Here is an 11,747-nt window from a genome sequence, read left to right as displayed (position 1 = left end):
TTAAAACCGACCAACAATGCATTATACTCAACATAGTTTCCCAAAAAAAACACCTACAGAAAGCACAAGTTAACAGTGCTTGGTCACATGTGCAGCTTCCTCCAATACAAATACGGCTAACTTATTTTCTAACCAATCAACCTCCAGGAAGCCAACAGTGCGCCCTGATTGGTTTAAACACGGCACGGAGCAGACAGGCAGACACACACATGGGTACTGTGATCGTGGATGCTAATACATCGGATTTAATGCAGATTTATGGCACGTTTATTTTTGGTTTGAGGCTTTTGATAATGTAATGTGTGCGAGCATCGGGGGGCCGAACAAAGGCACTTTGATGGATTCATACACGACTAATAAGACAAAGATAGCAAAACAAGCTAGCAGCAACGGCTAACTGGAAAGTTAATAGTGACTCAATATGGACTTAACATTGTAATATTTCAAATGCCGGTCAACCCCGTCTGTTTTGTTGTATTCATCAACCATCGTCTTTGTCGTGTTTTGTTCTCTATATACTTCAGACATCATTGATACTGTATCTCCAGTGAAAGTTATCAATAATGGAGACAGCAGCTCTGGTAGCTCCATTCACAGCTCTGGAGTTCCTTCAGGATGCTTTCCTGCTGACAGGTAAGAGGCATCGTTGAAAATACATCAATAATATTTCTAGTGATGCAAAAATATGGACCTGAAGAGCCAATTCAGATTTTTCTAATGATGCATTGTTGTTATGCATTTTTAAACTTCTCTTACTACAAAAGCGTGAGTAGAACAACTTTATATGTTTTACTTATCACTTTTATTGTTGGTTGTTTGGGGACTGAACGCTGTAAAAAAAGGGTCACACGTGACAAATCTTCTCCCACCCCATCCCGCTAGGTGAGGGTCCAGTCTTGTCAGGGTTCAACCTCCATCCTCGCCCCAAAGCCTGTGCCTCACTGAGTGTGCTCAAACACCACAGAATCCACGGGATACGGCCTAGGAGACTGAAGGCAGTCACACCACAAAGATCCACCGCTACAGATGTGAAGGAGGGAGATGGTTAGCATAAGCAGATGTTTGTTTTCACTCTAATGTGGTGGGGGGGCTCTGCGTGATTGGTGAAATGTTAAGTGTTGATACAGAGTTTGCCCTCAATTGATTTGTTTATGATATATTTCACCCTCAAATCCAGACACCTTTTCTTTGTTTCACAATCCCCAGAACTGAGCTCAACATCGAAGCCCAAGTTCCATGACCTGGCAGTGTTTGGTGGCAAGGCTGTGAGGCTTGTGAGATTCCATGTGGATCACCGGGATGGGAAGCAGCCGCACTTTGAGACTCTGGGCCCCCTCATGGAGCTACAGGACTGGGCCCTGGATGCCCATTGGCTCGCTGGAGACAAACGCTCGCTGCTCTGTGTTGCTGTTGCTCACAATAGAGCTCTTCTTCTGGACAGCATTACCGGAAATGTCCTGGCTCAGCGCTCCTGTCTGGAGGGTTGTCTGCTGTACTCTGCCCTCCTTCTGGTACACCAATCCTGGTCAGATGCCGTCCTAGTCGGTGGGACTGTTTTCAACCAACTGGTTCTCTGGAAGCCTGCAGGAGGTGAAACTGAACGTGTGGATCCCGAGCTCAAAGCTCCAGTTGAGAGACGTCTGCTGGGCCACAGTGGGGTCATCTTCAGCATCGCTTACCTGCAGGAGAAAGGATGGCTGGCGTCCGCCTCCGATGACCGCAGCGTGAGGGTTTGGGGTGTCGGTGCTTTAGGGGGCCCCGAGGGGAAATGTGGAGAGCTCAATCCGGCCTGTTTAAGAGTCCTATACGGACACCAGGCGAGGGTTTTCTCAGTGAGTCTGTCCCCAGGGAACGTGTTCAGTGCTGGTGAGGACGGGGCCTGTTTAGTCTGGGACTGGGCTGGAGGCGGGAAGGTGGTTTGCACGTTAAAAGGCCACCGGGCCGGGGGGGTTCGCGCACTCGCAGTGAGTGAGGGAACGGGAGACGGAGCGAGATGGGTGGCTACAGGGGGGGCGGACGGAGGGTTGAGGTTGTGGAGGGTGAAAGCGAGCGAGCAAGGGAAGGAAAAATCAGAGGACACAGTAACAGAGAGGCTAACGGACCTGAAGTTTACCGGCCACGGCTCGCCTAAAGTGGTTTGTATGGTAGGGGAGGAGGAGGAATATGCAAGTTGGAGTCAGAGTAAGTTAGTCGTCTGCACTGATCAGGGAACAGTTTACCAATACAGCGCTGGGCAGTGGGAGATGGTCTGGAAAGGGACTCCTGAGTTTCAATCTTATTGTTTGATGGAAACAACAACCGTCAGTTTAAAGGACTCAACGGCAAAAATGTATTTGTGTGCTGTGGGGAACCTCAGTGGATCCATACAGGTCTTCTCCATCGCTTGTCCTCAGTGTGGGATTCTCCTCGCCGGCGGAACAGGGAAGATCCACAGTCTCATTTGGCAAGAGACCAAAGACGGCATTTATTTGCTCGCGTCAGGTTCCGAAGGACTCGTCTTTCGCTGGTTAGTGGAGGTGGAAATGGGTGAAAATTCTCCCTCGTCTCTGAGCGCGAATCGCCTCCCTTCTTTCCTCCTTCCTCGCGGCGCCAAACGCTGGCTGACAGCTGCGGTGCGCCTCCACTCCAACGCGCAGGGGGGGCTGTGGGTGTGTGGGGACAGGAGAGGGTCCCTGCTTTTGTTTCAGGACGGAGGAACACAAGAGCACGAGATGGTGGATGACCGAAGGATGGATGAGGAAAGTGGTCCGGGTGGGGACAGAAAAAGTGAAAGGGGAGAAGTGGCCGACTTGCTGCTGCTGCAGCCGTTGAGCTGCCTGTTCGGGGTGCATGGAAAACTGGGTGTAACTTCGGTGAGCGAGTACCAGGGACTGCTCTACAGCACTGGCAGGGACGGCTGCGTGAGGGTCTTCAGGGTGCTTCCAGCACCAGAAAAGGGGAATGGAAAGAGTGTGGAGAACAAAGGGGGGCTTCAGCTGGAGGTTCTCAGAGTCCAGCGGGCCTGCAAGGGTATGGAGTGGCTGGAGAGGGTTTTGATCCTCGAATCTGACATTTCAGCCGAGGAGGAGGAGGAGGAGGATCTAGGGAAGGAGTTTGAGAACCACTACAAGACAAAGAATTTGTCAGGAAAGCTGGAGGTGACAGAGGCGAGAGAAGAGGAGGAGAGCTTTAAAAGAGAAGAAGAAAATCACGGGAGAGAAGCCAGGTTCGCCATCGTCGGCTTCCATGCCGTCCACTTTGTGGTTTGGGACCCCGTGAGGCAGGAGAGGTTGTTAGCTGTACCTTGTGGTGGGGGCCATCGCTCTTGGCGTCTCTGGCCGTCGCTCAAAGGGGTTTGGCCCGGATACGGAGCTCTGGTCTTCATCAAGCAGGGGGCCGTGGTGGCTTCGCAACCGCCTGGAGGGGCACGGATCGGTTCCGGGAAGGCAGGGAGGTGCGAAGGGTGGGGCCTGAGAGAGGGCGTCCACGGGAGGGGGATCGGCTGCGTGTGCCGGCTGGGGGCGATCGCGGGAATTGATGACGTGAAGGAGGCGGAGAGGGAAGAAGAGCGTTGGGAGATAGTGGCGACGGGTGGAGAGGACACCAGCTTGACCGTCCTGGCGCTGCGTCCCTCCTCCGGCCGCGTCGAAGTCCTCTCAGTCATCACGGACCACATTTCCAGCGTCCGGACGGTGACGGCGGTCACGCGCCCAGAGGGGGGGAGGGAGGGCCAGTCGCTCTCCGCCCTGCTCGTGTCGGCCGGCGGGCGAGCTCAGATGCAGTGTTACCGGCTGCTGGTCGGCTGGGACAGGCGGAGACTGGTTCCCTCCTGCCAGGTGATCCAGGTGGCCAGTCACCGATTGGACGAACAGTGGGAGAGGAGGCGGAACCGCCACAAGACGGTGAAAACGGACCCAGAAACCAGGCAGGTTGATGCTTGTTTCTCTGCACACATGTGAGGGGCACTTCAGCCATGAGGAGAATAACGTGTCCTCTTTTCTGCTCTTACCCGTTGCGTCTTGGTTTCCAGGTACATGTCTGTCGTGGCGGTGGATGAGAAGACAGACGGTTGTCTTCTGGCAGTGGCCTGCAGCGATGGAGCGGTCAGGTTTGTGTCTTCCACACAATATTTTGCCACCGCTTGCTTTTGTTTTGGCACGTAAAATAAACTATGCAAAGTCCAGTTTCCTATTTATGGCAAATTATTACCACCTTCTGTAATAACATTTGTTACGGCCGGCTATCATACACATCGGATCTCTTTGCACGCTCAATAACGCTTTCCAACAACCACCTGTCTCTAGCGATCCTGCTGATTATATTGACCATGCGGCCTAATTGACAGAGCGCCTACGCCCCCAAGTGGTGGGAGTTTAAACAAAACTGGAACAAAATGGCTCTTTAAAAATAGTTTATATTCTCTCAGGGGCAGAAGGAAAATGTTAGTTTAGAAAAATGATTTCAAACTGCTACCCTCCCCTCAGTGAGCGGTCGTAAATGAATACAAGAGAAAATGTGGGTTAAATGTGCTCAGAGACATTTACTTTGTTCCTTTAGTCGCTGAACTGCGAAACTGAAATACCGTTTGTCCTATAATGATGCCCTCAGTCCTTTTTCCTTGATTCTGGCCTCGACGACTGTCTTTTCCAGGTTGTTCTCGGTCAGTGAAGTCAAACATCAAATTGATTTGCTGTGGGAGACGTTTTACCACCAGCGCTGTGTCCTCAGCGTCGCCGCCTGCAGCCTGCAGGATGGAAAATGCAACAAGTGAGCCGATTTGTGCTGATGCTTTTTGTTTTGAATGACCTGGAAGTCAATGGTAGTCCTGCTTTGTAGAAATACTTTAGAACCAGGCCGTTGATTGTTTTGCAATACAATTCTAATATTTGAAATCACACCATTTTTAAGAATGGAACTTTGGCTTTTTGTTGAGTTTTGTGTTTGGGGTTTGTATCCGTCTCAGGTATCAGCTGCTGTTCAGCGCTGCAACAGATGGCAAAATTGCCGTGTGGGATTTGACCGACGCGTCTTCCTTATGGGCCGGTGAGTCCAGCCGCAGTCCGACTGCACCAAGCCCCTCCTTCAATGTTCACGCCCACCAGAGCGGCGTCAATTCATTGGCCGTCCGGGCGGACAAACTCGGGCATGAGCACGGTTGCCGGGTAACCGTCGCTAGCGGAGGGGATGACGGACAACTGACCGTTTCTATGATCGGAGTGCAGTACCCAAACGACGCTCCGCTGCCCGAGCCCCGGGTTTCTCTACAAGCCCAGATCCAATCCGGGAAGCAGCTCCATCTCCATCTGCACTCCCAGTGGCACGTCCCTCTGGCTCACGCTTCCCCTCTGACCGCCCTGAAGCTCCTGAGCCCAAACCTCGTGGTCTCCACCTCTTCGGATCAGAGGGTCTGCCTGTGGAGGGTCGGCAGTACCGACATCGGCCACGTCGGGGCGCTGTGCTGCCATGTTGCGGACGCTGCGGGACTCGCAGTGTGGGAGGGCAAGTTGACGGAGGAGGAGGAGGAGGAAGATAAACGTAAGGAAAGGGGGCGTGAGTCTGAGCGGGAGACTGCGGTTTGTCGGCGGAGTCAGACGGGTCTAAGAGTGACGCATCAGACGGCGGCGCGGTTTGATAAGGACCAGAAAACAAAGAACGAGGTCGAAGACGGAGAACCCGCTGAAGCCGGGAGAGGGGCAGGTGACCCGGTTTGTCAAACCAGCAATGAGAGGGGAGGCGAGACTGCTGCTGAGCGTAGACGGCAAAGCGGGGCGGACAGCTTGGGTGAGACGGAGAGTGAGGTGAACACCGAGAGGGGTGTCAGGGCCTGCTGGGAGAGCCAGGAAGAGGGAGGAACGACGGGATGGGTGCTCGTCTGCGGACAGGGCCTCCAGCTGCTACGGGTCCCAAAGGCAGAGAGAGAAGTAGGAGGGACGCTCCGAGTTTAGCGTTGAGAGAAAAGTCTACATAATCACGAGAGCTGTCACCCAAGCAATGATTATTTTCAATGTACATAATTCTTTTAAATGATTTTATATCTTTAAAACTTGTTGAGACACAGCAATTTTTATCAAATAATTCCAATAATGTTTTAAATAAAATTGATTCTCATTATTTACAGGGTACATTGTGATTACAGAAGACATCTGCCACTTATGAAGATTTAGTAAAAGTAAATAGAACGATATAAATACTTCTGTAACAGACCAAAGCTTCAAGAAAAATAAAACAGATTTTTAAACTGATTAAAGTTTGTCTTGAGTTCTCTGGCAACTAAATACAGTGTCTAAAGGATCCAGGATCCACTAAATCCGTGTCTGGATCCTCGTAGCAGCCGAAAGCCATCGGTGCTCATCTACTAAAACATCGTCATGGTTATTTTCAGACAATATTTAAACCGTCTGTGATGTGTTTAGGCCATCTGTGGCTTCCCCCAGGGGCCCTGAGCAAAGATGCCTGAAATGAATGGAGTTATTTTTAACAACAACATTTTAAATAGAGCATGTTACGCGTATCAACCAGCCAGTCAATAAAGCTGTTTACTTGAGGAGAGCTTTAGGACTCTTTATTTTATGTCAGATCAAGGCCAAACCAAAAGACTGCCTTTGCCAAATGTCTCCCAAATCAGGTAAAAAAGGAATTGGGAGATAAACGGTATCCGTTTTGTCCAGACCGCACTTCAAATAGTTCCCGGGAGTTTAGCCTCTCTGCTCTGTTTAGAGTATAAACTAAGTGTAGAGCACGATTAAGCTTAAGTGTGTAATACATCCGTCACTGTGTATGTGTGTAACCGAGCCCACTGTGCCTGTGTGCTGATATGCTAAGTTACCGCTATAAAGCAGAAATGTGTTATGACATGAATTGCTAATACTGCTTAGGTGGGAGGCTGCAATGGGAGTGTGCACCATTTTTTTTGTTGTGGGAATATTGTGCGTGTGTCAGAGTGTCTGGCCGATATGCAAATGTAGCTGTGCCAGATGACGCGTGAGAGGACTGGCAGCATGTAACTCTGCATTTAATGTCATACAGAGTGTGTTGGTTCACAATCACCTGCCAAGAATTTAAATGTATAAAATTGTGTGTGAGACGTTTGCTAAATGAGACGTGCGTGTGTGTGTGTGTGTGTGTGTGTGTGTGTGTGTGTGTGTGTGTGTGTGTGTGTGTGTGTGTGTGTGTGTGTGTGTGTGTGTGTGTGTGTGTGTGTGTGTGTGTGTGTGTGTGTGTGTGTGGAGGGCCAGGTGGGGGTTAGGGCCCATGAAGGGGCCGACTGCAGGTATCCATGAATATTTTAATATTTTAGCCTCGTCTCGCGTTGCCTTTTGTCAAGTACGCATCTCCCCACCTGCCACTCACAACGGAGATGAAGAAGGGAGGAGGATGAGCGAGGGAAGAGGGGACGAAGGTGCCGCGCATTGTCTTTGTTCTGTTGGACAGAAACAAAAGAAGAAAGTGGGGGAGTGAAAGCAAGAGCCAAAGTGTGTAACCACCACTGTCACTTACAGGTGGCAGAAAAGGCCCAGAGAAAGCAGCAGAGGGTAAAACAAAGGGGGGAGGGGAGGGGGGCAGAAATGGAGAAGGCACCTGCTGCTGCAGCATTACTGCCTGTGTGTGCCGGGTCACGGAAGAGAAAGTAGGTGTGAGACAGCTGAGGAGACACGGGGAGAAGTAGTGATTGATGAGAGGGGGAGTGTAAGGTGAGACACAGGGAGGAACAACCATTGCAGGCACCGGCAAGAGGTGTGTGCCTGCAATGCATTTCAAACCCGGGACTGAGTTTTTGTTTTATTTTAGTCACCTTCAGCCCTCGAGCAACATGAGCAAGGAGATAAAGTGGGTTATGGAGGCCGGCTTGCGAAGAAGTCATCAGCGTCCGTGCAGATAAAAGGCCCGGGCGGGAAATTGTACCTGCGTTCTTTTCGAGGACCCTCGCGTGAGAGAGTCTGTCAAAGTGCAGAAGGGACGACGGTTTACAACCATCAGAGAGGTACACGCACACACACACACACACGCACACACGCACACACACACTCTTTCCATCACCACTCCCGACGACGCGGCATTTGCTGTATTTACTTATTGCCTTTTGACTCGTGAATACTCTGCATTCTCTTCTTCTAATCTTGCTCTATTTTCCAGCACATTTGGTGCCAGGCCAGAGCACTTACCTTTCTTTATGCCTCATTTCAAACTGTCACTCACAGGAGCGCTACATGTTGCATTTGACACCCAAATGACCGACCGTGGACAAGATTTTTGAGACAAATTGCTTTAACATTATCTTTCAGGGTGCTTTAACCTGTGCACATATTCACACGCAGCTTACAGCTTGTTACACATCCAACCTCATTGTTACCTCAGCCACAGCGCCGTGGTGTCAGGCCTGCATCTTTGTCATCGGGTGTCTCTTCTTAGAGTTACGGATGCAATATTTGCCGAACAATTCAAGAATGGAGTGAATAGAGTGAGGTGTTTTAAAAAAATGTTTTCTTAAAATTTGGAATTAAGTTTAAAAGCTGCACATCTTACAGACGTAATGCGTCTATAGGCAAATATATCTAAAAGCTTTGAATGTAGGGTGACTTTTTCCGAGGGATGACGTATTTTTAGGCATTAGCAATCACACCGGAAGAAAAAGCCAATTTTATTGTTTCCAGTGAAATTTGGACTAGTTCTGAAACTAAGCTGTATGGTGTTTACCGGCATTAGCGGCATGCTTACACTTTCACTTGAAATAAATACATGTTTGCGTTGCAGTGTGTATGACGTGTTCCTATGATGCCGGTTTCTGCTCAGGCTCCCGGATCGGTGATGTCACGTGACCGGCTGCCTCTCATCGACTCCTCTGGAAGTAAAACAACAGGTGATCCAACTCTCCATGAAGGTTATCCACCCGTTTCACTTTATTAGAACGGAAGTGGGCTGTTTTTCTATGGTGTCATTATTTGATCCTCAAATAGCTTGAACTCTGTGTGATGCAAACCCACATGGAGTTAAGACAATAGCATCTCTCTTGTTCTTTGTGTGTTCGTACCTGTGGTCTCTCACCACTACAGTCGGATAGCTAAAGTTATTAGTTATAAGACGGCAGTGAGATGTTCCGATTACATCCTAATCAATGAAGCAGCTTATCAAGCAGCTCAAACCACACCACTTTAGTCTGCGTTTTTTCACAGTCTCCCTCTTCTCGCAGGGGCCAAGCCGTCGCTCGCCCCGCCTGCCCTCCAGCGCCGCCATCAGGTCAATCAACGAAAACGCAGCCAGCAGCGGACGTCGTCGTCCGCCGCCCCTCAGCCTCGCCCGGGTCCTCCTTCCATCCTCGTCTCAGACACCACCATGACACCGTGGGCCGGCTTGGCTCTCTCCGAATCCTCTTTCGCTTCAATACCCCTGCCTCCGCCTCCGCGAGCTCCTCCACTACCACCTCCACCCCCTCCTGCTCCTCAGCCCACGCCTTCCGCTTCGTATCATGGGAGGCAGGAGGACGATGAGGAAGTTTCAAGTTCAAGTTTTAACTCCGAGGCTCCATCTCCACCCGGTGCGGCCCCTCGGGACAGTGAGGGTATGTTAGAAGGTGTTAGAAGGTGTTCAGCTACACATCCCAACTATCAAAACAATCTATTGGATCTGAAATAAGGCTAAAGCTGTCAAGCCAACGTTAAGGTGTCCATTATTCCTAACTAACAAGATTCAAGTCTACGTGGAAATGTCTTTATGGGCCTCATGGTGTCATGTGACTTTTGCACCGTTTGCCCACTCGGTGAAACTTTCTTCCAGGGCGCTTGATCATGACTTGCTCCGGCGTCACGCGCACGTGGTTAATGCAGGTGATTGGAAAAGCCTGACAGTCCCCCTGATCGAATTGGTTTTTACAGCAAACACGGATTTCTGCAAAGTGTTTGACCATTAGTTGTGTGTTGTTCTATAAAAGGCCGCCACAAAGATCAAATACAAAACACACACATGCACGTAGTCAGCCACATAAAAACATTAGGCCTGTTGATGATTACGGGACCGCCTTCGTAGCTTTGCGATCAATTCACTTTCTCCTCTTCTCCGCTTCCGTCCCTGTCTGTCTCTGCAGGCGCAGGAGTGGGGAGAGGTTTGCGGGCGAGGCGTAGGCCGATGCCCCAGCGGCGAGTGCCTCGTCCCCCCCGTCTCCCGCCACTGCGTCCCGTCACCAACCTGAGCTTCTCCCGCAGCTTCACCTTTTCCTTCTTCGAGCTGCCACAGCACCAGGCGCCTCGCTGCCGCGCCGAACGCGCCAGAAACCTCCTGCTGCTTTTGAGACAGACGCACTTCTAACGAGTCTGTTCTATTAACGCTGCGTTTCAAACATCAGTGTACCACTGTCCGATCGCATTGTCGAGGAATCGTTGTCTCGGCGTTTGTGACTCACATTATGGTCCCACTGAATAAAGTTTTTTTTTGTTGGTATCTAATGACCAGAGCAAACAATGCAATGTCTGTTCTATTCTCATTCAAGGTACAAGGTCCACCTACTGTGAACACAACAAGGTTGCGCAACCTAATAAAATACACATAAAATGCCACTGCTACATCTCTGGACCTGAGGACGGATTGTTTGGCCCAGCTGTGCGTGTTTGGCCTCTAAACTGTGTTTTGCTGTCCTTTGGCTGTTATCTGTTCCAATGTTGCTGACAGCTGGAGAGAGAAGAGACACACACTTTGCAGGGAGGACTGATGACTGGAGCCGCTCGATTACCCGCGGATTCACGTGATCACGGAACCTGTGACACTGCCTCCTGATGCCGCACACGTTCCCCTGTTTACTCTGTCGGGCCATAGCTTCCACTTTGTTGCCTCTTCAATGAGCCCCCAGACCCGTCTAATGAGACTGAATCCCCCACAAACCCAAACTCTCACACACAAGTCAGGAGCTACATCTTGTTATTTTGTCATACCTTGTTTCAGGGACATTTGGACGGCTGGTTTAAGAGACTTTTGAAATAATAACTCTTAAATAATTGTGGGATTATGTCAGCATGAGTGATGAAATTCTTTGCTTCTTGAAAAGTTTTTTCTTTTGAAATGTAAATGAACTTAAGTTGGAATCATCAGTGATTTTGAGATAAAAAATAATTTTGTCAAAAATTAGATTGATTACCTTTTGTGCTGCAAACAGCATTTAACTCGGTTATTATCTTACTTTTGAGTTTTCATCTTGATACTTTCCTTAAATTCACATAAATATCTAATGAACGTCAAGATAACATTTATCTATGTAAAATGTACCATATGTAATCAACAACGTTACCATACATTCAATGTTTGATTTGTCGTGTCAAAGTGTGTAATGACACTTTTACAACTTTTGTAAACTTGTAAGTCTGAAACTGTGCGCAGATTTTAGACTTTTCTCTCTTGAATTTTCAGTCAATAAAGTTTCTGTTTAAGGTTTTATTTGTGAATGACCTGAATCTTTACTTTACAGTAACACTTTAATTTAACAGTTTGTTGTTCCAATTGCTTATTGTGGTGACATTAAAAGAAAATTATACATTTTTAAAAATAAATGTAACACATTTTCACCATTGGAATAGCTTTAAAAAATGTCTCTTTCTGTTTCTCTCGCTCTTTCTCACACACACGCACACACACACACACGCGCACACACACACACACACACACACACACACGCTCTGATAATAGAGGCATTCAGACGTACTGAATGGGGGGTGAAGAGGAGGAGAAAGGGGCTGTAACTCGCTGTAATGTGCAGAGTTCAAGGCTGTTCTCAACCTTCCTCGACT

General features: G+C 49.1%; 2 protein-coding genes across 4 annotated transcripts; both read left to right on the top strand.

Moving 5' to 3' along the window:
• The first annotated feature begins 111 nt into the window (after positions 1-111).
• wdr6 (WD repeat domain 6) lies at positions 112-6,221 on the top strand. Of its 3 annotated transcripts, none has more exons than XM_040192709.2 (7): positions 112-213; positions 525-633; positions 883-1,044; positions 1,207-3,904; positions 4,010-4,087; positions 4,630-4,746; positions 4,943-6,221. In XM_040192709.2, exons 2-7 carry the CDS (start codon positions 564-566, stop codon positions 5,922-5,924), a joined length of 4,107 nt encoding a protein of 1,368 aa, XP_040048643.2. In that variant the 5' UTR covers positions 112-213; positions 525-563; the 3' UTR covers positions 5,925-6,221. The 3 variants fall into 3 exon arrangements, with proteins under 3 accessions (XP_040048643.2, XP_040048644.2, XP_077949398.1); XM_040192710.2 differs by having other exon boundaries at positions 141-261; XM_078093272.1 differs by having other exon boundaries at positions 190-213; positions 965-1,044.
• Positions 6,222-7,599: 1,378 nt separating this feature from the next.
• LOC144389389 (uncharacterized) lies at positions 7,600-11,395 on the top strand. Its single transcript, XM_078093387.1, has 4 exons — positions 7,600-7,960; positions 8,770-8,836; positions 9,167-9,535; positions 10,058-11,395. Exons 2-4 carry the CDS (start codon positions 8,785-8,787, stop codon positions 10,276-10,278), a joined length of 642 nt encoding a protein of 213 aa, XP_077949513.1. The 5' UTR covers positions 7,600-7,960; positions 8,770-8,784; the 3' UTR covers positions 10,279-11,395.
• Positions 11,396-11,747: the final 352 nt, after the last annotated feature.

The sequence above is a fragment of the Gasterosteus aculeatus genome, chromosome 2, assembly GCF_964276395.1.
Source record: "Gasterosteus aculeatus chromosome 2, fGasAcu3.hap1.1, whole genome shotgun sequence".
NCBI classification, from domain to species: domain Eukaryota; kingdom Metazoa; phylum Chordata; class Actinopteri; order Perciformes; family Gasterosteidae; genus Gasterosteus; species Gasterosteus aculeatus.
Note: the sequence above shows the minus strand (reverse complement) of the source record. Positions and strands in the feature narration are given on the sequence as shown.

Excerpts from the sequence above, each read along its gene's own strand:
- wdr6 (XM_040192709.2), top strand. The coding sequence starts at position 564 with ATGGAGACAGCAGCTCTGGTAGCTCCATTCACAGCTCTGGAGTTCCTT. Across the intron at positions 634-882 it reads GGATGCTTTCCTGCTGACAG|GTGAGGGTCCAGTCTTGTCA; the intron begins GTAAGAGGCATC and ends CCATCCCGCTAG. Across the intron at positions 4,088-4,629 it reads TGCAGCGATGGAGCGGTCAG|GTTGTTCTCGGTCAGTGAAG; the intron begins GTTTGTGTCTTC and ends TGTCTTTTCCAG.
- LOC144389389 (XM_078093387.1), top strand. The coding sequence starts at position 8,785 with ATGTCACGTGACCGGCTGCCTCTCATCGACTCCTCTGGAAGTAAAACA. Across the intron at positions 8,837-9,166 it reads CTCTGGAAGTAAAACAACAG|GGGCCAAGCCGTCGCTCGCC; the intron begins GTGATCCAACTC and ends CTCTTCTCGCAG. Across the intron at positions 9,536-10,057 it reads GGCCCCTCGGGACAGTGAGG|GCGCAGGAGTGGGGAGAGGT; the intron begins GTATGTTAGAAG and ends CTGTCTCTGCAG.